At 35.3% G+C, this 27,831-nt stretch overlaps 1 protein-coding gene across 2 annotated transcripts in view; it reads left to right on the top strand.

Moving 5' to 3' along the window:
- LOC149934204 (uncharacterized) overlaps window positions 1–18,541 on the top strand; it is a 371,814-nt gene extending 353,273 nt beyond the window's left edge. The window contains exons 1-7 of one of the 2 annotated variants that reach the window (XM_090153258.1): window positions 15,597–15,662; window positions 15,834–15,900; window positions 16,053–16,528; window positions 16,620–16,706; window positions 18,050–18,142; window positions 18,278–18,367; window positions 18,435–18,541. In XM_090153258.1, the coding sequence (XP_090009384.1) occupies window positions 15,843–15,900; window positions 16,053–16,528; window positions 16,620–16,706; window positions 18,050–18,142; window positions 18,278–18,367; window positions 18,435–18,479 (849 nt within the window). In that variant the 5' untranslated portion in view covers window positions 15,597–15,662; window positions 15,834–15,842 and the 3' untranslated portion in view covers window positions 18,480–18,541. Of the gene's footprint in view, window positions 1–15,596; window positions 15,663–15,820; window positions 15,901–16,052; window positions 16,529–16,619; window positions 16,707–18,049; window positions 18,143–18,277; window positions 18,368–18,434 lie in introns of those variants that run through there. The other variant, XM_090153259.1, reaches the window with a different exon arrangement.
- Window positions 18,542–27,831: the final 9,290 nt, after the last annotated feature.

Here is a 27,831-nt window from a genome sequence, read left to right as displayed (position 1 = left end):
TAACAGATTACTATTTCAAATAGACAGATTCAGAATGTTCACATCTCTTAAAACTGCTTTGGTGGTATGACGGTCTGCCACTTCGGGTTCGTACAACATTGGACATCTGTGGACCTGACGCAGTAAGCATATATGTACGTATCTTCGGGGTGTCGAAAGAAGGTTGAGTATCGGAAGATGTCGATACGACTGAGTCTTCTGGTTGGGTCAATTCCGGTGATGGTGAGTGATGTAAAGGAGTTTGACTAGGACGAATTGGAGTGTGTGTCTGAGCAGTCCCACTTCCCTGCTGTTGCGCATATACTGGATCACCAGAGTTTATACTAGACGGTGTGACACGCGTCGGAGATCCTTTCAAACTTATAGGCTCTACTGAAGACGCGGGTGCGTGTCCATATTGTCCCATTGTCGGGTCTTGTAATCGTCGAGGACGCAATTGCTTTCAGTTTCTTCTGAACATCGAGCAGTTTGGTGTTTTAATCCAGTAGCAATTGTCTGTCGGTCCAATTGATTGAATGATTGCTGGTAGCCAATTTCTAGTCTTAGTTGTATACCAGACATCCTGATTTACCGCAAACTTAGATAGTTGTTTTGCATGCTGGTTACCATATTTCAACATAGTTCCGTGGCGTAATTCCAGCTTCCGAATATTTTCAGCGATTGGAAAACTTGGCTTAAGTTCCGTACGTGGAATAGGTAAGGTAGTACGAAGCTTTCTGCCCATCAACATTTCACCGGGCGACGGTAAAGAAGCTGTTGCAGATGCTCGATATTCCAACAAATGCGCTGTATAAATCTTTCCCGTCGGCGTTAGCTTTCAGCAGTATATTCTTCACCGTTTGGATATGGCGTTCTACCATTCCATTCAACCGAGGATATCTAGGACTAGAGGTAAGGCCCGTGATTCCCCATTGGTCGTAAAACCACTTCATTTCTTTAGAGTCATAAGGCAGACCATTGTCCGAGAACACTGTCACTGGTATTCCATGTCGAGCGAATATTGCTTTCATGGCCTGAATAACAGGTCCACTAGCTGTTGATCTTAAGTGTTGAACCTCCACATATTTAGAATGATATTCAATTACTAACAGATAGTTGTCGTTGTTTATTTTCATAAAATCCGTTCCCACTTTCTCCCATGGGAATTCTGGAATAGCATGTACGGATAATGGTTGATGCGCATTAGCCTTTGCTCGGCTTTGGCAGATTTGGCCGGACAGTACGAAATCTTCAATATCCTTAGACATTCCAGGCCAGTAAAGCCCATTTCGTGCTTTTAGCTTGCATGATACTACTCCTTGATGAGCGCTGTGCAATATATTGAGAATGTCGTTACGCATTTCCTTCGGAACCACTATTTTAGTCTCTTTGTAAATAAGACCATCTTTCATCCACAAATCGTCTTTCACCTTCCAATATTCTCGGACTTCTAACTTGGCTACTGTTTTATGCGTAGGTCATCCGTCTTGTATATATTCAGTCATGAGTTTTAGTGTGGCATCCCTACTGGTAGCTTCTTCCTTTGGTGGAATAACCACCGAAATCGCTAAAGCCACTTGACCTTCGCAGTCTAGATAGTCGGTGTTCACCATATCTGTTTTAATAGGGTTTCTTGATAATGCATCCGCTATTAAAAGCTGACACCCAGGAATATATTCGAGGTGAAATTGATAGCGTAACAATCGAAGGAGCATTCTTTGCAATCTAGGTGATATAGTATCCAAAGGTTTCTGGACTATTGCTAAAAGAGGCTTGTGGTCGGTTTGGATCGTTAAGGTGCGGCCGTAGACATAATAGTGGAACTTCTCACATGCTGTAGTGACTGCCAAAAGTTCCGTTTCTATTTGAGCATATCGCATCTCTGTTGGGGATAGCGACGTCGAAGCGTAAGCAACTGATTTATTGTCTTGTAACATAACAAAACCCAGGCCATATTTACTGGCATCTACGGATAATACAATTTCTTTCTTGTGATCAAAGAGTTGCAAACCCTCAGTGCTGCAAATCGTTTGCTTTAATTCATGAAACACTTTTTCAGCTTGCGAGTCCCATAGCCCTTGTGATTTATTCTTCAATAGTTTTCTAAGATACGCAGTTTTTTCAGAGAGGTTCGGCACAAATCTAGAAACGTAAGTGACAATGCCTAGGAATCTCTGAAGTTCAGCGGTGCTGTTAGGTGACGTGATTGCTTGAATCGCTTCCATTCTACTTTGGTTTATTTTTATACCAGCTCCAGATATAGTATGTCCCAAAAACTTAAATTCTGGTGAGGAAACGGTCATCTTTTTCTTATTAAATTTTAAGTTAGCTTCTCTAGCTCTTTTCAGCAACGCTTCTAATACATCATCGTGTTGGTTATTATCTATTCCCCTGATAATAATGTCGTCGTAGAAGTTTGTACATCTATCCAATCCTGAGATAATTCCGTGCACCGCTTTTTGTAACATTTCAGGTGCACTGGCTAACCCAAAGGTGAGTCTAAGAAAAGAGTATCTTCCAAATGGCGTGGCTAGAGTACATAGTTTCGAACTGTTTTCGTCCAATTTTATTTGCCAAAACGCGTCAGAAGCATCCAGTACTGTAAATAATCTAGCTGCTTCCAATTGAGCTAGAACAGTTTCTTGTGTAGGTATAGCATGATGCTCTCTCAGGATAACTTTATTTAATAATCTTGGGTCCATACAAATTCGGACCGTGCCATTCGGTCTAGAAACAACCACAATGGGGTGAACCCATTCTGTAGGTTCATCTATCTTTCGGATAACTCCTAATTTCTCCATTCGGTCTAATTCAGTCTTGACTTTATCTTGTAGCGCTAACGGTATATTTCTAGGCGCTGAAATGTATGGTATTGCATCGTTTTTAATTCTAATGGTGTGCACCATTTTCAGTTCTCCAAGGCCTTCGAATACATCTTGGAAATTTTCTAAGAGACCTTTACATCTTGGACTTATAGCTTCTTCTAGTTTCATTTTAGTTCCAGATGAAGTCTTTATAATGTTGACCAGTCTAGCAATTAGTTGCAGTTCCACTGAAATTTGAGCGCCAATCAAGGTTGAAGTGCTGACCTTTGAGATATAAAATGGAACAGCTTGAAGTGTACTTTTATTTTCACACCACAGAGTACATTTTCCCAAAACGTCTACTGTATGCCCTGTAAACGCGGAAATAGTAACATCCGTAGCTTGCAACTTTGGCTTTGACTTCAGTGAATTATAAATCTGAACCGGGAGAAGATTTACTTGTGATCCGGTATCAATTTTACACGTTACTAGTTTATCTTGTATAGTGATATCAGCAGTCATTGTAGACGTATCATGTTCTAAGCTATTAATTGTCAAAGCTCCCACGAAGGGTGAATCTTCTCCATCGTCATTAGCTTGTGACCTTCCCAAATGTAACGCTTGTACTTGTTTAGCTTTCTTACAAACGCTCGCGAAATGGTTCAGTAATTTACAGTTGTTACAACGCTTTCAAAAGCTGGGCACTCTCTTATTTTATGAAAACGTCCACACTTATAACACGGTTTTTGGAATTCGGAACTCGAAGCCGCTGTTTTGTTTGTAACGTGATACGGCTTCTGAGCGGCTGATGATTTCCCTCTATTTAGCCGGAAATTCTTAGCACCGCCGGTCGACTGTTTATTTTTAGTTAAAACCTCGACTGTTAATTTTGAGGATTCACCTAATTCTTTACCTTGTTCTTTAGAACGCTCATAAGATCTGCTTAAATCTATAGCCAGAGGTAAAGACAAATTAGCTTCTTGTAAAAGTTTTCTCTTCCTGGGTATCGAATTCACAGTCCCTCGCTTTAGTTTTAAGGTCTGCTATAAATTCATCGATGCTTCTAGTCCCTTGGGAAACTTCATTAAATTTATGTCTATAATACGTTCGGTTTCTATATGGCCTGTAGTATAGACTCAGCGCATCCATAAGAACAGCTACTGTACGGAAATCTCCTTGTTGTGGTATAGTTATCGTCTTTAACAACTCTCGCCCTTCCAAACCGAGACAATGAAGGAAATAAGAGCGTTGTAAACTCACTGGCTTGTTGGCGAGATCTTCAATATGAGCATAAAGTCCGTAAGCCTCCTTCCATAACTCCCACGCTGAGGACGGCGTATCGCCCGGGGCGAAAGGCGGTGGCGGTTTCATAGCCGAGGGTTGAAAGCGACAAGGCAAACGAAGACTAGAATGTGCTTGTTTTTCACTCTGACACCATGTAATATTCCTTTATTTAGTAAGAATATTAAACTAGAACCTCTATTTATTTGGTTATATAAGAATAACTAATCTAGACGTTAGTTAACGTAACAAAAATATAAGCTTTAATATGCTGCGACGTTATTAAATATTTTATACAATAAACTGTCTGCGGTGCGGTGGTGATGACGTAACTTCTTCCAGAAGGTTCTCTTTTAGTTCTCGAATCCAAGACTACAACGCCATCTCGTTCTACCGACATAAACTAAATTACAATATATATCAGCTTTAATATCATCTTCTGAACCCTTTATTGATAGACTGTCTCTGAGATTAAAATCCGCAGCAATTTGTTTACTTTTGAATACTGATTTAATAGTTGACCCAGCAACGAAATATAGTATTTGAAGTTTTCTTAAAGCTTCTTTAGTATCAATTTTGATAGGAACATCTTGACCTTTCTCCGGCTCTTTCTTAGCTTCTGCTTCTATTTTCTCTACGTATATTTGCAATAAATTTAGGAGGCACCGTAACAGTTCAGCAGCGCAAAATTTTTGTATGTGAAAATCCATACACAGGAATATCTACGAATAGTAAAAAATAAAATTTTGAAATTCAAAAACATTAACCTAAAATGCCTTACTGGAGGAGCAAATGATGATAAAAATGATATTGTATCTTGAAGAATATTCTCATTAGATTGTAGACGTTGAGCATCAGTCCAAAATTCTTTTGACATCCGTGTGGTTATGTCGCTTAATGCTTTATATCCATTTTCCCAAGTTGGTAGAGTATCTTCCCTAACAATATGACTAAGCTCATCAGTGACTAGACTTAGTTCGGAATGTAGTGAAAAATTGCCCAATAGACCTAATTTCCTTACGCTTTCCACCGCATGGTGTTAGAACTCGAGTTCAGAAATTTCTGGAATAGATTACAATTTAAGCTTAACTGTTCTGCATAAAACTTAACAAATGAATGAACTCACTTGATTTGCGTGATTTGGAGGTTGCTATAGCTTTCACTTTTTTCTTGGGTGGATATTTTAAAACATTTTCCTCTACAAGAACATAAGGTGTGTAGACTTTCGAATTAAGACAGTTATTTAGCTTCAACACTTCATCTTCAGGTTCATCAAAAGCTATATTTAATACCAAATCAATATTTTGATCGATTTCTAGAGGTTCTTTCTTATTTTCACTCCTAAAAACACAGTAATCATTAAAAAAAATCATAGATTAAGAAAACTAAAACACACACTAAAGAAAAATGACTAAGGCTTAACTGACATTCATTGAATTTGAATAAACATGTTTTAAAACATGTTTAAAATTAAGATATTTTAATTAGCACAATATAAAGACTCTAGAAATGTATAATACATACCTTATTGCATATAAATGTTCTTCGTGAATAACGTTTTTTGGCTTTTTATTGCCATCTAAAACTCTAGCCGACGAAATATACGCGCCATATTTCTTTTTTATGAATTTTTATTTTGACCTAGAGCGACTCCTGTTAGCCTGATCGGTATAGGAGGCTAAAAAACCAGGGGGCTTTTCCGGTCCTCTTAAAATCCACTGTCCCTGGTTAAATACCGTTAAAAAAGAGCTGTTTTCTGTTATGGAAATTTCATCCCCCCCCCCGTGGCATGCGTTATAGGGGATAAGCACGTAGCGCCACCACACCGTTCTGGAGGAACTAGAAATCGTCGCCTGAAAGCAACATCCACGTAACTATATACACAAGTCTTAAGAAGTTACGTGGATTTTGCTTTCAGGCAACGAAATAGGCGTGAGAAACTAACTACAGCTTTTGAAAACCAAACTTTTTAGGCTCTAAGGAAGTTTCAACTTGTAATAGGCTTTATTATCATAAATAAAGTAAATTTTTTTGAAGTTTGAAATATTACTTGTTTAACATACAATTTTGAATGAATTTTAATAATTTAATTAGAGTACTTAGGTAAATTTAAATAAATCTGAAAATAGTTGAAACTTGTGAAGTTCCAAATTGTATTTTCCCTTGAGATTCAACAAAACTGGGAGAAAAGTATACAATTTTAAGGGTTTAATAATATTAGTGATATCGGTAAATACAAAAACAATTTTATAGCAGACTTACAGCTAACATTATGATTTGGTCAGTTCGGAGACACTCGAGATTAATAATATACATCTAGCACCTACTGTTGCACGGAAGCATTGAAACTCCAAAAAGTCTTCGGATGTACAATATGAAACATTCTATGGTCTCGACACTCCCGAGTTAGAAGTGTCATCCTCAGATAAAGAATTTACAGAAGAAAATAGTTGACCTAATAATTAATATTCCGTGATTTACCTTTTTTTAAAATTTGTAGTCAGTATGGATGGATTTTGAATCTACTGAAATGGACGAGATTGAAGATGATTCATCTTTAAAAACTCTTCATGAAATGAGAAAATGAAAGCTTTTATTGAATTTAGACGAAAGATTTGGTCCAACTTCAATAGAACTGTTTAAATTTTTACACCAAACTGGATTGAAGAATAAAAAATCAGCAATACCCTCGGTTACTACGAAGCTTTGCCATGGCAGTTCATTTTTATTCTCCGAAAGCATACGATTTCTTGAGAAAACACCTTTGTTTACCACATCCCAACCCTCTACAAGAATGGATAAACAAATCGTTCCAAGTTTTAACTATATTAAAAATATGAGTGACAAATCAGATCATTAACTTTTAATAGCGTTATCTATAGATGAAACGTCAATAAAGAAACATACTGAACGGACAGGAAATTAATTTTCCGGAGTCGTAAACTCAAGACACATCAGCCCTTGTATTTATGGCTGTGGCTATCAACGGCCATTGGAAAGTCCCCATAGGATACTTGTAAATATAAGATTAAGAAAATTCTAGAGATACACAATGATATAGTCAAAAGAAGCAGTTAACTTCGAAGAAAACTTACCACTATAATCCTTTTCCAAGGACAATTTTGTATGCAATGCCAGTCTATCAGAAATATATATTTATGATTGATAATTGTATTTAATCAAGGATACTGTATTTTAAAATACAGTATCCTGGATTTTCTCTCGAAGTATCGACGTTGTTTACATTCTGCAATGACGTCGTAGAGCCCAGCTGGTTGCCACAAAGGGAGTTTAGTTTCTTAGATGGCCGTTTGTGGCGCCACGTATTTCTTCCCTATAACGCATAACTCGTGAAGGGGGATAGCAGCGCGGAACAAACCCTCAGATTTCATTGGGCCTCTACTTATTTTCTATCTCTATAACCTCTATAGTGCACCAAGTAATCGTTGTTTTGTAGTTATTTCTTACTTAAAAAAAATTATAATGTTTAAATCTGATTTAACCATGATTAATTGATTTAATCTGATTAAAATGATTAAATACTAATTCGTATGACTAAATCCTGATTAGAAATTTGAACGAGAATCAGAATGATTATGTTAGCGATTGGAATGATTATAATTGTGCGTGATTAGAACGAGCTGATTAGAAAAATTTAATATGTGATTAGAATTATTGATTCGTATATACCGCGCTCGATAAAATCGCGATTCAACCGATTATATTGATTTATTCTTGATTAAAATGATTAAATCTAATTAAAATGATTAAATATGATTAATATGATTAAATATGATTAAAATGATTAAATCTGATTGAAATGAATAAATCTGATTAAAATGATTAAATCCCGTTTCAATCGTGATTAGATTGATAAAATCGTGATTAGATTTATTGGTTTTTTTTTGCCCTTGATTACCCTGATTTAATCATGACTTAATTGACAAAATTACAGCTTCATGTTTCAAAGAATTGTTATTGAAGGCAAACGTTCAGAACAGAAACAGTAAATAAATTCGATTGGAATTATTACCAAGCTCATAACAGTCAGTATGGTAGTAAACACCAAACAAGCAAGCACTGCAGTTTTTCTGGAAAATCAATAATGTTACTGACGTTCGTGCCTTGAAATATAGAAAGAGTGTAACTTTAACATAAGTTCGTGTTTTCTGAGCATATAAAAATCCTTGAGCTGATGTTTAAATAGGGGAGTTACCAAAGTAATATTACTTTTGAACCCAAAATATTTTAGAAAAGAGTAAAAAAGGACTTAAATCATTTCAACCTTTCATTCTTTAATCAAACATCATTTACTGATTAAATATTTCGGTGAATACCTATCGCATTACATTAAATATTTTTAAATCTTAAATAAAATCAGTTATTAAAGAACGTATTCTAAATTTTTGCAAGATACATTTCCTAAATTGTCTAAGATGTGATTAGAGTGAAGTGAAGTTTAATATTATAAAGTGCGAACGAAAAGGGGAAGCTTTGGTTTTATTTTTGGGAAAAAAAAGTTTTAATAATCGAAGAAAATTTCACACTGCTTGCGTAAATGCAACTAAGGCAAAATGTATTCACAGTTTTGATTTTAGCAAATATGCGAACATGGACCACGAGTTTTTTACCAGCTCTGGAATTTAAAGTGATCAATCGGTTATTTAATATATTTTAGTTTCAAATCCAATAAAGAAATAAGTATTATCCTTGAAATTGCAAACTTGGTAAAAGCTTTGTTATTTGAAACTTAATGATTCAAGAAGTTCGTTAGAAATGGCTTTCACCGAAATAGGTTTCGAAATTGCTCGTGATTTTTATGAATCGTGTACTTTATTATACTAGTCATTATAGACTCTTTTTTTTGGAATTTTCCTGGGCGCGTCCATGTTGAGTTTACCCCCCTTAACCCCCATACTCCATATCCTGGGACCAAAGACCCGAGCCTAGACCCCCCACCGGTGGTTCCAGGTAATGACCGACTAGCGGGCGGCCGAAAAGATGGGTCGAAAAGACCGCGAAAAAGAGTGTTATACGTCCATGTGGGTGTGTGTGGGTGTGTGTGGGTGTGTGTGGGTGTGGGTGGTTGTGCGTGGGTGTGTGTGGGTGTGGGTGGTTGTGCGTGGGTGTGTGTGTGTGTGTGATCGGGTATGATTGGGAACGCGAAAAAACGTAGCCAAGCGGGGAAAATTCCTCTTAGTTTGCGTTGTGTAGATCATCAAGAGCGCTACACAACGGCAAATTGACGTGGCATCACAGTTTGAAGTATATTCGTTTCACCAGTGCGCGCATGCGTTTTTCGGTTTTCCGGCTAGAAATGAAAAATAAAAAATATGGCCGAACAGCGCGTTGAGAAAATACGAGCATTCAGGCAAAACGGGTTTAAGTTCTAGTCAAATTTAAAGATAATTCATAAATAATACAAAATCTAGTTGCAAATTGAGTTTGTGCAATAAAATAATTAGCGATTTGACCTGTATGTAATTGTAATTTTATTATTTCTAGCGATTTCGTTCTCAATACATCGTTAAGACTTGAATGCTTTTGTATATATAGCTATTTTGCTTTTCGAACATTTTATCTGCTTTTTATATCAAATAATTTATATTACTAAAATTCCTCGATAAATATTACTTAAATTCCTCGAATTCATTCTCTTGTCATTTTAATTCATTTTGGGCTCTCAACGCCATCTTGTTACAAAAAAAATAACTAAGAATTTTGGAATTGCTGTATTTTTCACTTATAATTATTTATAATAGTATTTAATTTCAGTAGTATTTCCAAAGATATTGTTAAAAATATTAAATTACACTCTTTAAACTAAAATAACTACTAACAATAAGCAATCTGAGCAAACCAGCACCTACACACTGGTACACGATTTATATTACAAAAATTTATTTTTGTTTCCTTGTTTTGATTAATGAAAGACATTTACTGCTAATTGAATCTCCGTGTTCCGCATCCTGCAATTATGGACTTCTGATACCTCCATAATAAACTCATTACACAAGACATACTGTACTCTGCGAATAGAGATTTCAAACGAAACCAATAAAGGATTCTGCACACGCACCACCATGTTTATTATACTATCATACTCTAAGTTTCTGGAACACAATTTGGGGGGAGACTAGTGAAAACCAACGAATAACCGAGGGGTTAACCACTAGTTTTTTAGTGTACACCGGACTACCGATTACTTGTACTACACGTATTACTGAATATTGATTGTATTACCAATTACTACACCGTACTGCCATATATTAAACATTGTATTACACGGTACTACGCGGAATTACACGGTACTGCACATAGTATTACACTATACTACAATTTCTGAAAGGAATTTAACGTTATTACGCAGTACTACAAGTTTTTAATCGTATTACTTGGTACAACCAAGAATGTATTTATTTATGCCTAGGGAGAATGTCTATGTCGAGACGTTTTTTAGCGTTTCTCTCAATCCACCCGTTGGTCCCCCCAGTAAGCTCCGTCGCTTAAAATAAATCGAAAAGTCCTGGTATTTCATTGGTGGGTAATATTTACGTCACTCGCGCGCGGGCGAAGGGATATAGCGACTAGCGAGGTATATAGTGAACTTTTTTTCGATTCATATGTTACACCTTTGACGAAATAAAATAAATAAATTGTAAAATAAGATGGCACAGTCAAAATAGTAGCCTCTTCCTCTTAAGAACTAATTTTACCACTAGCGTTATTTAAAATAACATTTAATCGAAATAGCAATGATAGCAAGTCCAATCTTGAGCGTCCAACCTATACGCCGAAATTCCCAATCGGGGAGACAAATACCCCTTTGATTAAAATCCGCGGCTCAGCACTGGCATTGATAGATAGAGATAACTAATACCAATCGAATGACGCCTGAAAAGGACCCCGAGCCTCAGATTAACCCGAGCGAACTGACCGGAGCAAATAACATTAACAATAACTTACTGAGTTAACCAGTGGCGTAGACAAGGGGGGGGGGGTTCCGGGTCCAGATCCCCCCCCTTGAGCCTACCTTTTACTGTACTAAATTTCCACCCTTTTCTCGACTCTCTCTTAACATTCACATAGTTCGACCCCCCTTGACGAATTTCTGGCTACGCCACTGGACTTTACAGCACCTTTGCTCTCAGTTTCTTTGAAGGAAAACAACGAGAAAAAGCCTCGGAAAAAGCGCTAACCGAGGAACTAACGCGAGCGAACCGTCGGAGTGAACTAACATCGGGAACTAACCCATTTCGAATTTTTCCATAAAATGGGGATGATGGGTCGTTGTCTCAGTTGTTGTCGGAACTTGTTGTACGCATAAACCGAGGCATATACAACATCATACCATCAGCTCGACCATCGGTGATTTCCCCGCTCGGGCAATGCGAGTAAACGTCATCCCCCCCCGCACCGTTCCCTCTTCACTTTCGCCCTTGCCTCAGAGTTCCACTCGTTCCCTCTGTGACGGTTATTTACACTGACGGGTCTCTCGCCCCAGACTCGGGAGTCAGGGGTGCCGCCTTCGCCATTCCTTCTCTCGGGGTCGGTGCTCGGTCTTTGGTGAATCTTGGCCATCCCATCAACAGGATAGAGCTGTTGGCCATTCAATTGGCACTTTCATAGGCTTCCGCTCATCTTGCAAGTTCAATAGTCCTCTGCTCCGACTCCAAAAGTGCGCTTACGATGTTACATTCGCGTTCAAATGATCCGGTAATCACCACTATTCATGACTTATGCGACGGGTACTCCTACTCAGTGACTCTTTTGTGGTGTCCGGCTCACGTCGGAGTAGTGGGCAATGAAACGGCGGACGGTCTCGCGGACGTCACCAGTCTTCCGCACCCCTCCAAGGTGGACTTTTTCCTCCCGGCTACGCTCTCCGAATTGAAATCTGTGTGTAGTTAAGTGGTTACCAGTGCTTGGTGGGATTCCTGGCAGACCCGAGCCTCCTCCTACGCGCTCAGGGAGGCGAAGCCTAATCCGGGTGCTCGCGAGATTATGCGGCGTCAGCTCCCCAGGTGGGATTACACTCTTTTGGCGCGTCTCGGCTGCAGACGCCTTCCCACGAAAGCAACTCTCTTCCGCTTTAATTTGAATAGCTCGGATCCTTGCTCGATGTGCGGGGTGGTAGATACCGCGGAGCACATTCTCTTCGCCTGTCCATCCCAAGTTGCATCACGGCGTGGTCTTCTTAGTAGTCTCCATAAGAGGGCTCTTCCTGTCTTTCTGACGGGTGTGTTGAAAGTGGTCCACGACGGATTTTCAGACGTTATTTCCGCCACTTGCGCTATACTTCGCAACGCTGTTCGGACTTGATAACTTTCTTCGGACTATTATTATCTCGTTTCTTTTTTTTTTGTTTTGTTATTCGATTTGTCGCGTATTTTAATTTTTTGTTTGTGTGTTCATTTTATAGACGAGTAAAGAAATTGTTTGCCAGTTTTTCTTTAATTTTCACGGGGAAGGTATTTTGAAACAGAGCGAAGAAAATGGGGGTTATCCAGTAATATTTGTGATGGTAGCGGCATCTTACGGCTGATTTTTACAACTATAAACCTATTTTCATTGGTCTATGAACGTCGGCTGCTTATGTTGTTATTTTTGGATTACGATATACATGAAGGATCTCTTATCGTTTTACTATTATTAAATATAATTAGTTTAAATTAGCTTTGTTAAATGAGTTTCCAGGGTGGTTCCAAGTGTTGCCTTAAAGGTTGTAAAAGCTTTCCTTTTGGTAAACTGAAATCTTCATTTAAAATCACTTTCAAAGCAAACCTACATTGAAAGATGCATTAAGCCTTGTCCGAAAAATATTTTTAAATTTAGATTTTAATATTATCATACCATGTTTTTTTTAGTTGTTAAGTTCATCTCCAGAAACTACGTTTTTCTTTTTTCGAAACCTTTTTAATCATTAACACTCAATATTTAAATAAATTAGTTTAAGATGTGGAACACTGAACCGCCGGAACATTTTGTAAAAGTGTACAAGTAGTATAATCTACGTTCTGCGCAGACTCCCGTAATAGCCAATCAGGTTCTCCTTTCCTACCCACAATTCCCTCGGTTTTATTTACTCGTCTATTGCACTGTTCGCTATTAGTGATTGTTAATTTTCCATTTGTTTTATTTTGAATCTGGTGTGAAGGCTCATTGCTATATACACCAACTTATATCCATTCTCGTTATTCTGCCCCCCCCCCCCCCCATATTTCCAATATTAGTTAGGTATTACACAAAATCATTTGGTAATACATGAGTTTAAAATATTATGCAATAATGCACTGTACTTTATAATACTACATCTTAATAGACAACGTACTACACTTACTACGCGCCATATTACTTGATATTACTTGATATTACACAGTATTACACGGTATTACAAGGTAATTCACCGAATTACAGAATAATTCGCGATAATACAATACTACGCTGTATTAAAAAGTAATTTGTAGTATTTGTTCGTAATACAAATAGAAGTGTACACCCCCTCGCGAATAACGACCATTAACTAGCTGCTTACACAGTATTCTTCCTCTAGCCCTTAATTCTTCTACAATACATAGTTTGAAATGGCAATTGTTAGTCCTATAACGTTGAAATTTAAATGTCACGCAGTTCGATTAGTATTAGGGTTTTCTCTCTTTCACCGCGACACAGTTACCCTCCGGTTAATAACCAACTGGTGAAGGAAAAAGGGAGGTATGTGGTACACGACAAAGTTTTTGATTAATTGATCATTCGATTGCTTATTCTCTCTAACGGTGGTAGTGAATGATTTCGGTATTTGACATCTCTCAATTCGATAGCGAAAAAAATGTGGATGATGCATCAATCGACAACTCAAGTCGCGTTATTAATTTTGAAAATCAAGAACCAATTAGGTTTTAAATATCGGAAATCATTAGTGGAAAGAAATGTTTTGTAAATCGATAGGAAATATGAAGAACCGCTTACCTTAGCGTTTGGAAATCCGAATGGATTCCCCAGCACGTCCCCTTCGCTCTAAACCCTTGGATTGAAAGCCCACATCTAGAGAGGATTGCAATTGTCATACCTTCCCAAGAATGGTCCTAAAAGGTTTAGAGGCTTAGATTAAATTTATTTATTTTTAAAAATTAAGTATGACTAATTTATTTAATATATTAAAGTGCACCGAATCAAGACTACTTTTCGCTTCCTTTGGAGTTCTATTATCGATCACGTGCAATAAAGTGTATTCGATTTTCAAAGCCACGTTCACATTGACTTAAGTAAGTGAAGTTGAGCGAAAATAAGGGCTGAATTTAGTTTTAAAAGACAAAGTGTGACCGTGGCTAAAACTGTGGTTACGTGTGCTCCTATGCCTGAACGCTAGAAAGCGTTTAAATATAAAATGTAAGTAGGATTATTTAACGTTATGACAAATAACGCACTTTTAAAAATGAACCTTATCATGTTAAAATTTTTTAGTTCAAATATTTTCTTAAAATAGTGTACAAATAGCCTAAACATTGATTACATTGGAAAATGCAAATGCAACAGAAACAAATGGTTTAAGTCTTTCTACTGTCACGTTCAATAAAAAAGGCGCCTCCGGCGAACACGGTGCCATTTGTTCGATTTTTGTACGCCACAGTTCTTTTTTAGAAATCTCTGAAAATGTGATCTAGATTCTGATGCATTTTTATTTTACATGTAATTGACAAGCACAATTATTTGTGGCATAATAATTTTTAATTATCTGTAAAATTAGCTGAATAATTAAGAATATCAATTAAATTAATGCAAGGTTTTTCTGTAATTAAATATCAATAAAATTAAGGCAAAGTTTTATTTTCTGAAATTGAAAAGATTAATTATCTTGATGTGTGGTTTTCTATTTAGTATTATTAATATTTACTTAATACACAAGAAATTTTAGTAATAACGGAATATTATTTGGAAATTAATGCACGGATTTATTTAAAGAGTGTTGATTCTAAACATTCCTTATAGTTTAAACCATGGTTGCGAATTTTAACGGATATATTTAATTATACACGAGCATATTTGGTAATTTTTGATAATTATTTGTTAATGCGCGAAAATATTGGGTAATCAACGGGAATGTTTAGCAAAACGCAGTATTATACAATAATTGGCTCTAACCATTTTAGATTATTTCGTTGTACAAAGTAAGAGTGTAAACAATATGAGGAAAGTGGTTATCCCTCTAGTTGACAATAACTATTAGGTTCCAACAAATATTTATAAATTGTTAGTATAAAATCTAAGTTCTGTCGCTAAAGGGTTCAAATAAACGCAGAACGTGGCATCGTTATTTTCGAGGCCATAATTTAATAATTGAACGTAGCATTTCCAAGTACGTAACCTATCACAGTCTCTTTACTGACATTGATATTGTCAAAATTATATTTATACACGAAAGAATAGTAATTGTCAACGTTACGAAAATGCATCCAATTAAGCTCTTTTCACTGGTCGAGGCTATCACTTGAAAAACTATAATTGTCACTTTAGAAAAGCATTTATAAGAATCGCCGAAAGGTTTAATTCGACTTCACAAAACGGAATATAACACCAAGAAAAAATCTCGAAGATTCGGTAAAGATACTCATTGCTTCTTAACAGATAAAATAGAATCAAGTTTCCGACAAACTTAGTGAATTATCGAAACATTTTTATTTTTAAATATTATTTTAAAAATGTATTTCGCCATGAGTTTTTTGGAAAAAGTGATACGTAGATATTTCATAATATAGCCCCTTTCTTTAGGTTTATAAAATGAACTTGCGTCCAATAATAATCGTCTTCTTTGTGGTCGTTATCACTGTCAACATTGGTAAGACCAACAGGGTGTTTACACTTGTCAACTATTATCAATCAACTTGTTCAAATTATGTAATTAGTTGGGCGAATAGGATTTAGTTGTATTTTATGACCAAGGTTTAAAGTTAAATTGCAATAAATAATTAAATTATAATTAATTTAAAGGAACCGCTAAGAAGAACAAGGACGAAGAAGATGAAGACTACGACTACAAAGAAGATAAAGACTACGACTACAAAGATGAGGAACAAGACGAGGACTACAAGGACGAAGACACCCTCCCACCCACCTCTGCACCCTCCTCAACCACCGCCTCACCCTCATCCAGCACCTCGAGCACCAAATCCACCTCTCCGTCATCTAGCTCCTCACAAGGAGGAGATGGCTCTTCGAGCACCAAATCCACCTCTCCGTCATCTAGCTCCTCACAAGGAGGAGATGGCTCTTCGAGCACTCAATCCACCTCTCCGTCATCTAGCTCCTCACAAGGAAGAGATGGCTCTTCGAGCACCCAATCCACGTCTCCGTCATCTAGCTCCTCACAAGGAGGAGATAGATCTTCGAGCACCGCTTCACCCAGTTCCCAGTTGCTGGAAAGGTGTAAACAGGCGCATCCCTCAGCTGATATCAGATCCGTTAAGGTAAACTGACCTATTTACGGGATGTGTCTGCTCTTACGACGGAAAGTTTTCTTAATTTCAATCAAATAATTGCAACCAAATTGTCGAGTAGGGAGAAACATTATGCCGATTTCAATGCGTTGGTAAAAGGCAGTTCCGACACAGGAAAGAAAATGGCGCCAGTTGTGCAAATGAAGGAGTAGGAATTATATTTTTTATAATTCTATTATTAATATATTTATAAGTATTAGTTTAATTTTTTTATGATTATTATAAGTATAAGAATAAGTATAAGGTTAAAATTATAATTATTATAATTATAAGTATAAGAATAAGTATACGTATCACTATAAGTATGAAATAATTATTATTATAAGTATAAGAATAAGAATACGTATAACTATAAGTATAAAATAATAATTATTATAAGTATAAGAATAAGAATAAGTATAAGTATAAAATAATTATTATTATAAGAATAAGTATAAGTATAAAATAATTATGATTATAATTATAAGTATAATAATAAAATAATTATTATTACAATTATAAGTATAAGTATAAAATAATAATTTATATATTTTTTATTATAAATATAATAATAAAATAATTATTATTACAATTATAAGTATAAGTATAAAATAATAATTTATATATTTTTTATTATAAATATAATTATAAAATAATTATTATTACAATTATAAATATAAAGTTTTAGGTTCAGATAATTTATTTAGCTGTAAATTATCTGAACTTAAAACTTTACTGGCTCTTAATACGTAGGAGCCATGAAAACTGTTTATCACTTAAAACTATATTATGCTTTTCACCTTTCGGTCATTTTTAAACACTTTATGACTTTATTAATATAAGTATAAGAAAAAAATAATAATTAATATATTTATAAGTATAAGTATTAAATAATTATAATTTTAATTATAAGTGTAAGTATAAAATAATTATTATTATAATTATAAGTAGCAGTATAAAATAATTATTAGTATAAGTGTAAAACAATTATTTCAATTTTAGTTATATGTATAATTAAATAATTATTCAATATAAAATTATAAGTATAAAATAATTGTTTAATATACTAAAATAATTGTTTAATATGAAGTTGCAAATTAATAAAATAAATATTTAACAAAAAATTATAATATACTAAAATAAATATATAACACAAAATTTAGACATAATAAAATAAATATATAACAAAAAATTATAATTTACAAAAATACATTTAATATACAATATACCATTATAATTTACAAAAATACAATTAATATACAATATACCATTATAATTACAAAAATACATATTTAATTTACAAAAAAATATTTAATATACAATATACCATTATAATTTACAAAAATACAATTTAGTATACAATATACTATTATAATTAACAAAAACACATATTTAATTCACAAAAATAAATATTTAATATACAATATACCATTATTCCATATTAAATTATATTGTTCTTATACTATAATTATGAAATAAGTAATTGGAAGAAGAAAACGATTGAATTTTCAGGTATGTATTCGAGGCGTTTGTAGAAAAGGAAGTCCAGAAACTCAAGAAGCTTGTAAGACTATTCTGAACAACGCCAGTGCTTATGGCAGAAAGGTAATGTTGCTATTGGTCAATTTGCTGGTTGAGCGGCCCCTCGAAAACCCGTGTTCGAGGGGTGTCATCAGCTGACTAATTACTCGTTTATTCCTAAACTAACAACTTCACGCGGTTTTGAATTCGTGAAAATAGACTGTAAACCCTTGCGCAGTGCGTTGCGCAGTAGGAAGTGGCAGATTGAGTAGATACCCCATGCCCAACTCGAGCAAATGCGTCAAAGGGGTGAGTTACTTAAAATGTCATCTGAAAACTACTAATTTAATTATAATAAAATTACTACTATTTACAGAAAAAGACGGGAGTATGCCGAAACTCAAAATGCATCAAAAGTTAATTGTATTTAATAAACATCATATTAATAAATAATAAAATTAAACATTGCCCCGAAAAAGGATTTTATAACCCAAAAATATTATTTTTCTATTGCGAACTTTCCCCCATCAAAATGATATTAAGAAAACCTAACAAACATAAAGTATTAAAATTAGATTATTTTTAACTAAATTTAAATAGGGTCAAATATAAAGGATGTATTTAAATAAGTTTATAACGGTACACATTATACAAGTAAATAAATATATAAAAATTTCGCGATAAATATAGGATCATTGCAACCCTATATTTAAGAAACGTTTAAAGGTTGCGTTAAACACGTAATTAATTAATTATATATTAAGCTTCAATGTTTGAATATTGATCACCTTATATGTTTATTTTTAAACGGTATATTTACATATTTCAATTACTGGTAGATGTCCGGTATATTATTATTATTATTATTATTATTATTATTATTATTATTATTCTTTATTGTGTACATTAGAATTATTACATGGTCATAAACAGACATACTTCATATATACGTACACTTGCCCTTCTACAAAAGCAAAGCTTGTATGTAGGGGGCACAATTAATATATAGTTAAGGCGATCAACTAAATCACCGTACAGGTAAAAAATAAAAGACAATTTAATTTTTATAACAGAATGTTAGGTTTTTATATTAAGTTAGAACATGTTACTGATGGTATCATAATTATCAGCGGTCCATTTTTTAATTTTGGTTTTATATGTTTTAAAGTCTACCTCATTTCGAAAATCGAGACTCAGTTGGTTAAATATTAATGGGCCATAGTACATCGCGTGCTTTTGACTTTTAGATTTATTAAATTTAGGTATTTTAAATGTAAAAGCATCTAAGGATCTTGTGTCATGCACATGTTTATAAATTAAGTTTGGTATCGACTTATATTTATAGATATTTGTTAACACATTTACTGTATATATTTGTCTTACATTTAATACTTGAAACTCAGAGTATAATTGTACAGTTGGGTACCGTATCGGTTTAAAAGTGCATGTTTTAATTATTCTATTTTGTAATAGATTTAGTGGATTTAAAACTGTATTTGTGGCGTTTCCCCATCCTAAAATACCATAGGACAATAGCGACTGAACCAGTGCATAATATACCGTTTTCAACATCGTATTACTCAGGATACGTCTTAGAAACAACAATTTAAACAGACAACATCTCAATGACCCTATTAAATAATTTATATGGATATTCCAGTTCAGTTTGTCGTCAACGTAAATTCCAAGATATTTCCAAGAATTAACTTTTTCTATTTCTTTACAGTTACAACTACCTATTATATTTTTACAACAATCAAATTTACTATGTAAAAACACACCAGAATTATAATTATCGCTTTCGGAGAAGGCTATATATTTGGTTTTATCTACATTTAGGCTTAGAAGATTTTTTATTAACCATTGATTAACATTATAAATACCAATATTTGCCTTGAGTACTACATTATCCCAGTTTTTTCCAATAAAAACTAGTACGGTATCATCCGCAAAGGAAAACAGAGCATCTGCCATCTCACTTTTACAAAAATCATTAATATATATTAAAAATAATATGGGACCAAGTATCGTCCCTTGGGGAACGCCACAAAGCAAAGGCTCTTTAGAACTAGTATGTTTTCCAATTTTAACACTCGAAAAACGGTTATTCATGTAAGAAACAAACCAGTTCAAAACAATTCCACGGATTCCTATAAATTGCATTTTTTTAAATAATAATTCGTGACTTATCGTGTCAAATGCTTTTGCAAGATCTAAGTAAACTGATATTACTTTTTCACTTTGGTCAAGCTTTTCAATTACGTATTTAGTAAAGTTATAAATGGCATCATTCGTACTTTTTCCAGCTTGAAATCCATACTGATTCTTGGAGATAATATTATTACCAAAAACAAATTTGCATAAACGAATCTTCATACACTTTTCAAATACTTTTGAGAAATTACTGAGTAGTGAAATAGGCCTATAATTTTTTAATAAAGTTTTATCGCCGGCTTTATATATTGGATTTATTACTGCGGTTTTTAGTACACTAGGAAATTCACCACATTCAAAGCTTAAATTTATTACGTGTGCTAAAGGAACACATATATATAACTTTATTATTTGTAAACATTTTGTCGAAAACTTATCAGATACGGCAGAATCTTTTAACTCAGAAATATGATTAAAAATTTCCAATTCTGTAACTGGGTTTAAAAACATAGATTTTATATTTGGATCTAAATTTCTTAATGTTACATTACTAATATTCCGAGTATTTGACTGCTTAATGTTTTCGGCCATTTTTAAACCCACTGTTGAGAAATACTCTTTAAATGTAGTGGCAACGGTATCTGGTTCAACAGCGGAGTCTATGACACCGCCATCAGTTTTAAGTTTTATATTATCATTTACATTACTTCCCTGTTTTTTATAAATAATTTCATTAATTACTTCCCAGACTTTTCTCGAATTATTATTAGCTCGTTCAATTTTTAATCGATAGTAAATATTTTTAGCTTGCCGTATAATAGTTGTTAATTTATTTCTATAATTCCGATATTCATTTTTTAGATCTAAGTTAAAAGGTTCGCTATTTAAACGCTTACGCAAACGATCCCGTTTTTTTATACAATTTATTAGGTTTTTCGAAATCCATGGTTTGATTGGTTTGTTTTTTCCAGATACATTTACATTTTCTTTTTTAGATTTTGACAAATGGATATAAAAATTTAAAGTATTAACAAATTCTACCATAGCCTTATCAACATTTGTACATTTTAAGACCGTATACCATTTTTAAAAATTTAATAACATTTGTAATTTAGCATAATTTACCTCGCTAATTTTACTCAGGTTATTGGTTAATTTCACAGGTTGTTCACTATTTACATTTAGATTTAGTAAAACTATATAATGGTCCGAAATATACGTTTCAAGAATGCCTGAAAACATATTTTCAGTCGAGTGTTGTTTACCTAGTTTCACAAAAATATGGTCAATACAGGAATATGTTTTATTAGTTACTCTTGTAGATTTATTAACATACGATGTAAAACCATAATTTGATAAAATATCAAGGTACTCGGAATTTTTTGGTGTATTAATTTTGTGAGATATATCAATATTTACGTCACCGACAATGACGTAAATTTTACACATATCATTATACGACATTAGTTCAATTTCTAAATCAGAAACAAAAGAACTTACTTCCGAGTTAGGTGACCGATAGATGGCTAATATATTACAAATTGACAAATTAACCGCGTTCATTAATTTTACCTTCAAACAATTACTTTCACCCAATTTAACCTCCGAATGCTGAACATCATATTCTTTTTGAACATAAACTACAAGGCCGTCCGAACGATTACTATAATTTAGGGTGGAAAATGTGTTATATTTATCAATGTGGAATAATTTCAAGTCTAATTCAGTTAACCAACATTCGGAGAGAACAATTACGTCAAATGCTATTTTTAAGTCATCGAGTAAGACAAGGAGCTCATCAAAATGTTTATTAATACTACTTATATTAAGATGCATTACTTTAAATCCGTTAATATTAAATAAATCGTAACACTCTTTTAAGGTCGTGCAAAAATATTCCTTATTATTTTGAGTATTGGAAAAAAATACACTGTTAGCCATAAAAAAGAAGAAAATAAATTAAACTACAATATTTAATACTCAATAAAAAATTCATTATTCCCTTCCGCTAATCTTTTCAATATCCAACAAGTTTTTTTATCTTCAACGCTTTTGAACCCTCTTCTTTCCGAATAAAAACTTGGCCTGATGCCACCCAGACATATTTGTAACCCCTCTTACTCGCGAAACCCTTGGCTTCGTACAGAATTTTTTTCCTATAACCAGTTAACTGCTCATTTAAATAAACCTTATTCTTTGGTAGCGAATTGGCAATATTAGTCGCGTAGTAGCCATCCATTTTTTGTTTTTTATATGCCGTAAGACAGTCGTTACGAGTGTCTTCGTTTTTAAATTCGAATATTATATTTCGTGGTTTATCTTTTAGACTTCCTTCCGCGTGTTTTTTATAAGCTCTGTATCCCTTTTTCATCAGTTCTTTTTTAAATGGAACTCCCAAAGATTTAGAAATTGCGGACGCCATTTCCGTAAAATCTTCATTAGTCGTTTCGGGTAGGCCTACAACCTCAACGTTATTTCAAAGCTTGTCTTGTTCCGTTTCTTGTATTTTAGTGTCCATATAAGATACCTTATGCTCTAAATCTGCAACCTTGGCCTTCAAATTATAATTTTCCTTTAACAAAGTGTCTGTGGCCTTGTTTAATTTATCCATATCGATAAGGAAATCATCAATTTTACCGCAACAAAAGTCAACAGATTTTTCAAAATCTTTTATCCGTACTTCAATTTGGTCGAGCTTGTTAAGTTTAGTAGTTATTTCGTTAAGTTTAGCCATAATTAGCGATTGCTCACCAGTAGAATCCATTTTCTGTCTCGTAGTTTCTTCCAATGTATTTTTAGCACCGCCACCCTCAGTCGCTTGTTGCTTACAACTAGAACACACCCATGAATTTTTACCTCTCCGAGGGGACAAAGTCCCCTAGGAGGGGTTATACAACGACCGTGTCTGTCTGTGGGTCTGTGGGTGGGTCTGTGTGTGGGTCTGTGGGTGTGTCTGTCTGTCAGGACTGCGAACGCGTTCGCATTTTCGGTGCAAAGTGTAATCACTGCGTACGCAGTTTCTCAAAGGGTTGGCAAAACCACCGTGTGACGGTGAGCGTTAACGGAAGCATTTGCGGTTTGGTTTGGATGGTGTTTTTTCGCTCACCGTCGTGACGGTTTGGTGTTTTACGTTTTTGTAATGTTTATGCGTAGGTTGTGAGTGTTGAATTTGTTGTGTTTGTGTTCTGATGGATGTGCATGTTGAGTCTGTTGTGTTTATATGGGCGTTTTCTCTCCAACTTCTTCTTAATGACTTTGGGACGGACCGAGTGCTGAGTGTAATGCTACCTCTCAACGTCCAATGGCAGGGTTTCCACCAGTTGTACACGGTATTCGTCTTAGTATCAATTTGCGATCGCATCGGGCGGGATTTGAACCCGAGACCTCCTGATTGACAGGCGGACGTTCTACCACAGAACCACCGACACTTGTTACGCCTTATTGAAAATTAGACCTTCAGCTTTATCGGAAGCGTATTTAATAGAGTACGAAATTTTGGTTTAATTGAAATAGAATTGAAATTGAAATTATTGCATCGAAGAAATTCTAATTTAGCGTTTCTCTATTGATTAAAAACAAATGCGCCACCCAGGTTTCGAACCCAGACCATTCGGCTTGGCAGTCGAGCGCTCTACCACAGAACCACCGATAGCTGCTTAGATTCACTGAAATTAAGACAGGCATCGTAAGCATAATAGGTAATAAAGTCTTTTTTTATTAATGAATTTATGAAGGCCTAATCTGGTATTTTTTAAAGGTTAAATCTTGTTTTAGCGCAGTCAGCCGAGATTAGAGGGTTAAAGGGTAGACCCTGTGGGTGGTCCACTTTCTTAACGACCTATATATAGTTCTGTTAATTCAAAGGAGATAATTTAACGTTAATTGCTTTAAAAGCTGGCGGTTAGTCAAGTGGCTCTCTGTGCTTTGTTGATGGTAAGGTTTTTGCTTCTTGTAAATACATTTGGTGTGGATATTTGGATATCTACGATTTCTAACGCAGTCAATGATTTCTTGGGTGTGCGAGTCATTATATGATATTGGAAATTGGACGGCATTGGTCTTTTTCATGTGGTATGCGTCACAACGTCAACAGGAAGTGAACGAGTCGTCCACTACCAGATATCTACGGTATCTTCATCAAGGGCGAGTGTTGAAATAAAATGAGCGTTAAAGATGCGGCAAGTATTTCGTAAGCGAGTAATTCCAAAAAGCCTCTGTAGATATTTCATTAAAATTTGCTTCGTATTATATTTAACTGATAAACTTGTTCTGTAAAAGGGTTTAATTCAATTGTGCATTGTTATAGTACGTCTAACTTACTGTTGTAACTACTTAACTTATGATATTCTGAATAAATTAAAATTGGTCGTTTCGTCTCAATTATTTTAATTATAATTAAAATTTTATACCGGGCGGGATAGAAATGGGTTAATATTTTTAACAAATAACTCTAAATTGCGGAGATATATCTTTAAGGGTTATCTCGAGAAATTAATACCACTAGGGACAATTCTTCCGAGGAGAGGTATATTTTGGCTTGCCAACTTGTTCTTACTTCCGAGTTTGCTGAGGTTAGTCTCCGTTTTAATATTCGTACATTGTACGTGAAATGCGCCTCCACAGTCACATTTACAGTCTATGGTTTCTTTTAACGTACCGAGAGGTTTATTACAGGCTTTGCAACTCATTTTTCATTAATATACATCCCCATGGGAAAATTTTAGCGACCCTCGGCGACCGCCCGGCTCGCCACAACCTAAGCACGGCCCTGATGGCCGGATTCAACGTTGCCCTTCTTGGCGCGAAAGATTTGGCATCTGAGTGTATTCACATCTGTCTCCTTCGTGTTTTTGCAGTACATTTGGCATGTTAATTTTTGAATTTCATTAAAAGTCTCTTCGGACAGCGTCCAACTGGAACCGAGGTCATCGACTGCCTTTCGATATTTCTCATTTTTAGTAACAATCTTTAATGCTTTTAGTTTTCCCTGACCGGCTATAGCGCTAACCGGCCAGTAAACGCGTGTAGCCCAATTAATGCGCTACTCGTTTGAGCTCCGATTACCAAAGCAGTTTCGAAATATCTACAATTCTCACTTTAGATTTTGGGCCTCTCATTAAAAATATATTACTGTTTATTTGACCACTGAATGCGATAAATAAAACTAAAACATCTGTGTCATCTGAAACGCAAATTACATTATCGTAACGTTCGGCGGCGTGTTTTGCGTGTAGTAATAAGCGGGTGTCGGCCTCTTCTTGATTAGTGCTTAATTCTTCAATATCTTGGACGTTGTCTTTGGTCAGTTCTATGCATTATTCGTCAAATGCCACGTATAATTTCTTATTCCCTAATTTATTTCTTTTTATTTTATCTTTCCAGCTATCTGCGAGAAATTTGGTTAGATGGTTTTTGCTTTCGTTACATGTTAAGAGCCTTCGCCAGTTTTGGATTTTGTGGCTAGGTTGAATTTTACCAAATGCAATTCCTTCTTGCGAGCCACTCTAAGCTCTTTCCAAAGATTTTAGGGAAGTTTTCCTGTACACATCAAAAACTATATCTATTCGCTCACTGTCTCGAGCAACTCGAAGAATTTGTAAAAATAAATTATCCGACAGTTCGTCAAATGTGTGGTTTTCGCCTTGGAGTTTTTGAATTAATGACATACCGTCTATGATTGTAGAGTTTGGAACAGCAACCACAGAAACGGGGGCTATTTGACTCTCTAGATAGTTCGCTAACACTGCTTTGTTGGTTTTTTTCATTATTCCGTCGCGATTCACCAACGTCCACGGTAATGGTCCTAAATTGTGACTGAAAACATCTTGCATATCCAGTTTTAGACTTTCTGATATGAGAAGCATATTCGCGAATAGTCTTTGGTCAGCTTTTAAAGTGATTTCTTTGTTTTTTTCCTTTACGAATTGGTCTTTTCATGTCAGTAAATGTCTTCAGTTTCAACTTTTTATTTGGATCGTAGAAGCCTGACCCTTTCGACAAACGATTCTCGAGGAAAGACTTATAGGCTGAGTCGCCTTTCTCTCTAGCAGACAAAAGATCATTCGCTACGTCCAAAGGAGATCGAGTACCGGTAGAAATGCTAATAATATCAGACGGGTCTTCTCCAAAAGGTTTAGTCCATGTGTTCTCTAATAGGTCGATAATTGAAGAAATATCCGCTTCGTCTCTTTTTATCCGTGGCTCCTGTAAATCTGGATGTGAGAAACCATAACTTTGAGTGTTGATTTGTTCCCGAAGTTGCCTTAAAGCGGCTGCTCTATATTCCGCGGTAAGATTGTCGCTGGTTTAAGGCTAAAACCACGGGTTCCCCCGGATGTCTGCGTGTCTTTATTGACCGTTTCCTCGGTTATTTGGTCTACAGCGATTTTACCAAACGGGTTAGTTTTTCGTAACTGAGCGGAAAATCCACCGTGCTCAAAATGTTCGTGTAAGTCTGGACAGGTTTTTTCAAGTTACGTCATGGCAGCGTAGTAGTAAGGCGTATACCTCGAATAATTAACTTTGTCCATGGCGAAGGACCAAGGAATCACGTCTCGGATTGCTGACAAGTGGAGATACCAATTTCCCTCCCTAGCAGCTCGAATAAGCCGTAGAAGAACGCCAACCATATCTAAATAAGTCATCCAAAACTTTGAAAGCGCGTCCATCTCGTTTCGCAAACTATCGAGGTAGTTGTTAAACTCTCGAAGAATCGTCAGAAATTTCAGTCATACACGTTTCTTGGCAAGTGTTCCGGCCAACTTGTTTTAAAACGATAAGACTTTTATTAAAAATTTCGTTAGTTGGGTCGTCTGGATTTCCCATCCTCGCACGAAAACCTTTCCACGCCACTCTCAAGAGGGCTTCAAACATGAGTTTATGAAAACGAACTGCGCGATTATACCGCTTTCCATCTAGTACTTTATTTATCGACCCCTCTGCTATTACGCCAGACTCGACTGCTAAATCACGAAGTCCCGCATCGCCGAACGTCTTCCCAATACTTGACATAAAATTGCAGATAGTATGAAAGTTCCCCATTATTAAATAAATTCCACTAAATGCCTCTTGATTGGCCCATACTATTTCGGTGGCTTTCGCGTATAAAGCTTGGTCAAATACCACGGCGATATTATTCAAATTTAGCGCTGTTTTAATATCCAAGGAGTTTCGTAAAATTTCCTGAACAGTCGTAAATTCAGTCGCTGGAGCATTTATAGTAGGTAAGAATCCGACGGTATCGGTGTCGATAACGATATTATTTCTTGTTAAGATATTGAAACCAGTCCATGATGCTATTTTTTGATCCAGGGGATGAAGATTTCGTACCATAAACCATACAAGATCTTTAACTTGAGCTTTAAAAGTTACTGGTTTTGTGCGCGCGGTGATATCTAGCGTTTCAATGGGTCGTGGACCCTTCCTTTTTCCCACAACGTACAAATCAATCGGTTTATCGGGTGTATGAATGGTTCTTTTTTTTCTTTCTATTCAGCTGTGACAAAGGTCTTGGCGCGAGACACGAATCTGACTTGCGTTGAACAATAATTCCGTTTACGCGGTGAGAAGTTCCAGAACCGCTAACAACCTCTTCTTGCCTATCTATATTGTCAAACGCC

The sequence above is a fragment of the Leiobunum rupestre genome, chromosome 7 (genome assembly GCF_980474605.1).
Source record: "Leiobunum rupestre chromosome 7, qqLeiRupe1.1.hap1, whole genome shotgun sequence".
Taxonomy (NCBI): domain Eukaryota; kingdom Metazoa; phylum Arthropoda; class Arachnida; order Opiliones; family Sclerosomatidae; genus Leiobunum; species Leiobunum rupestre.
Note: the sequence above shows the minus strand (reverse complement) of the source record. Positions and strands in the feature narration are given on the sequence as shown.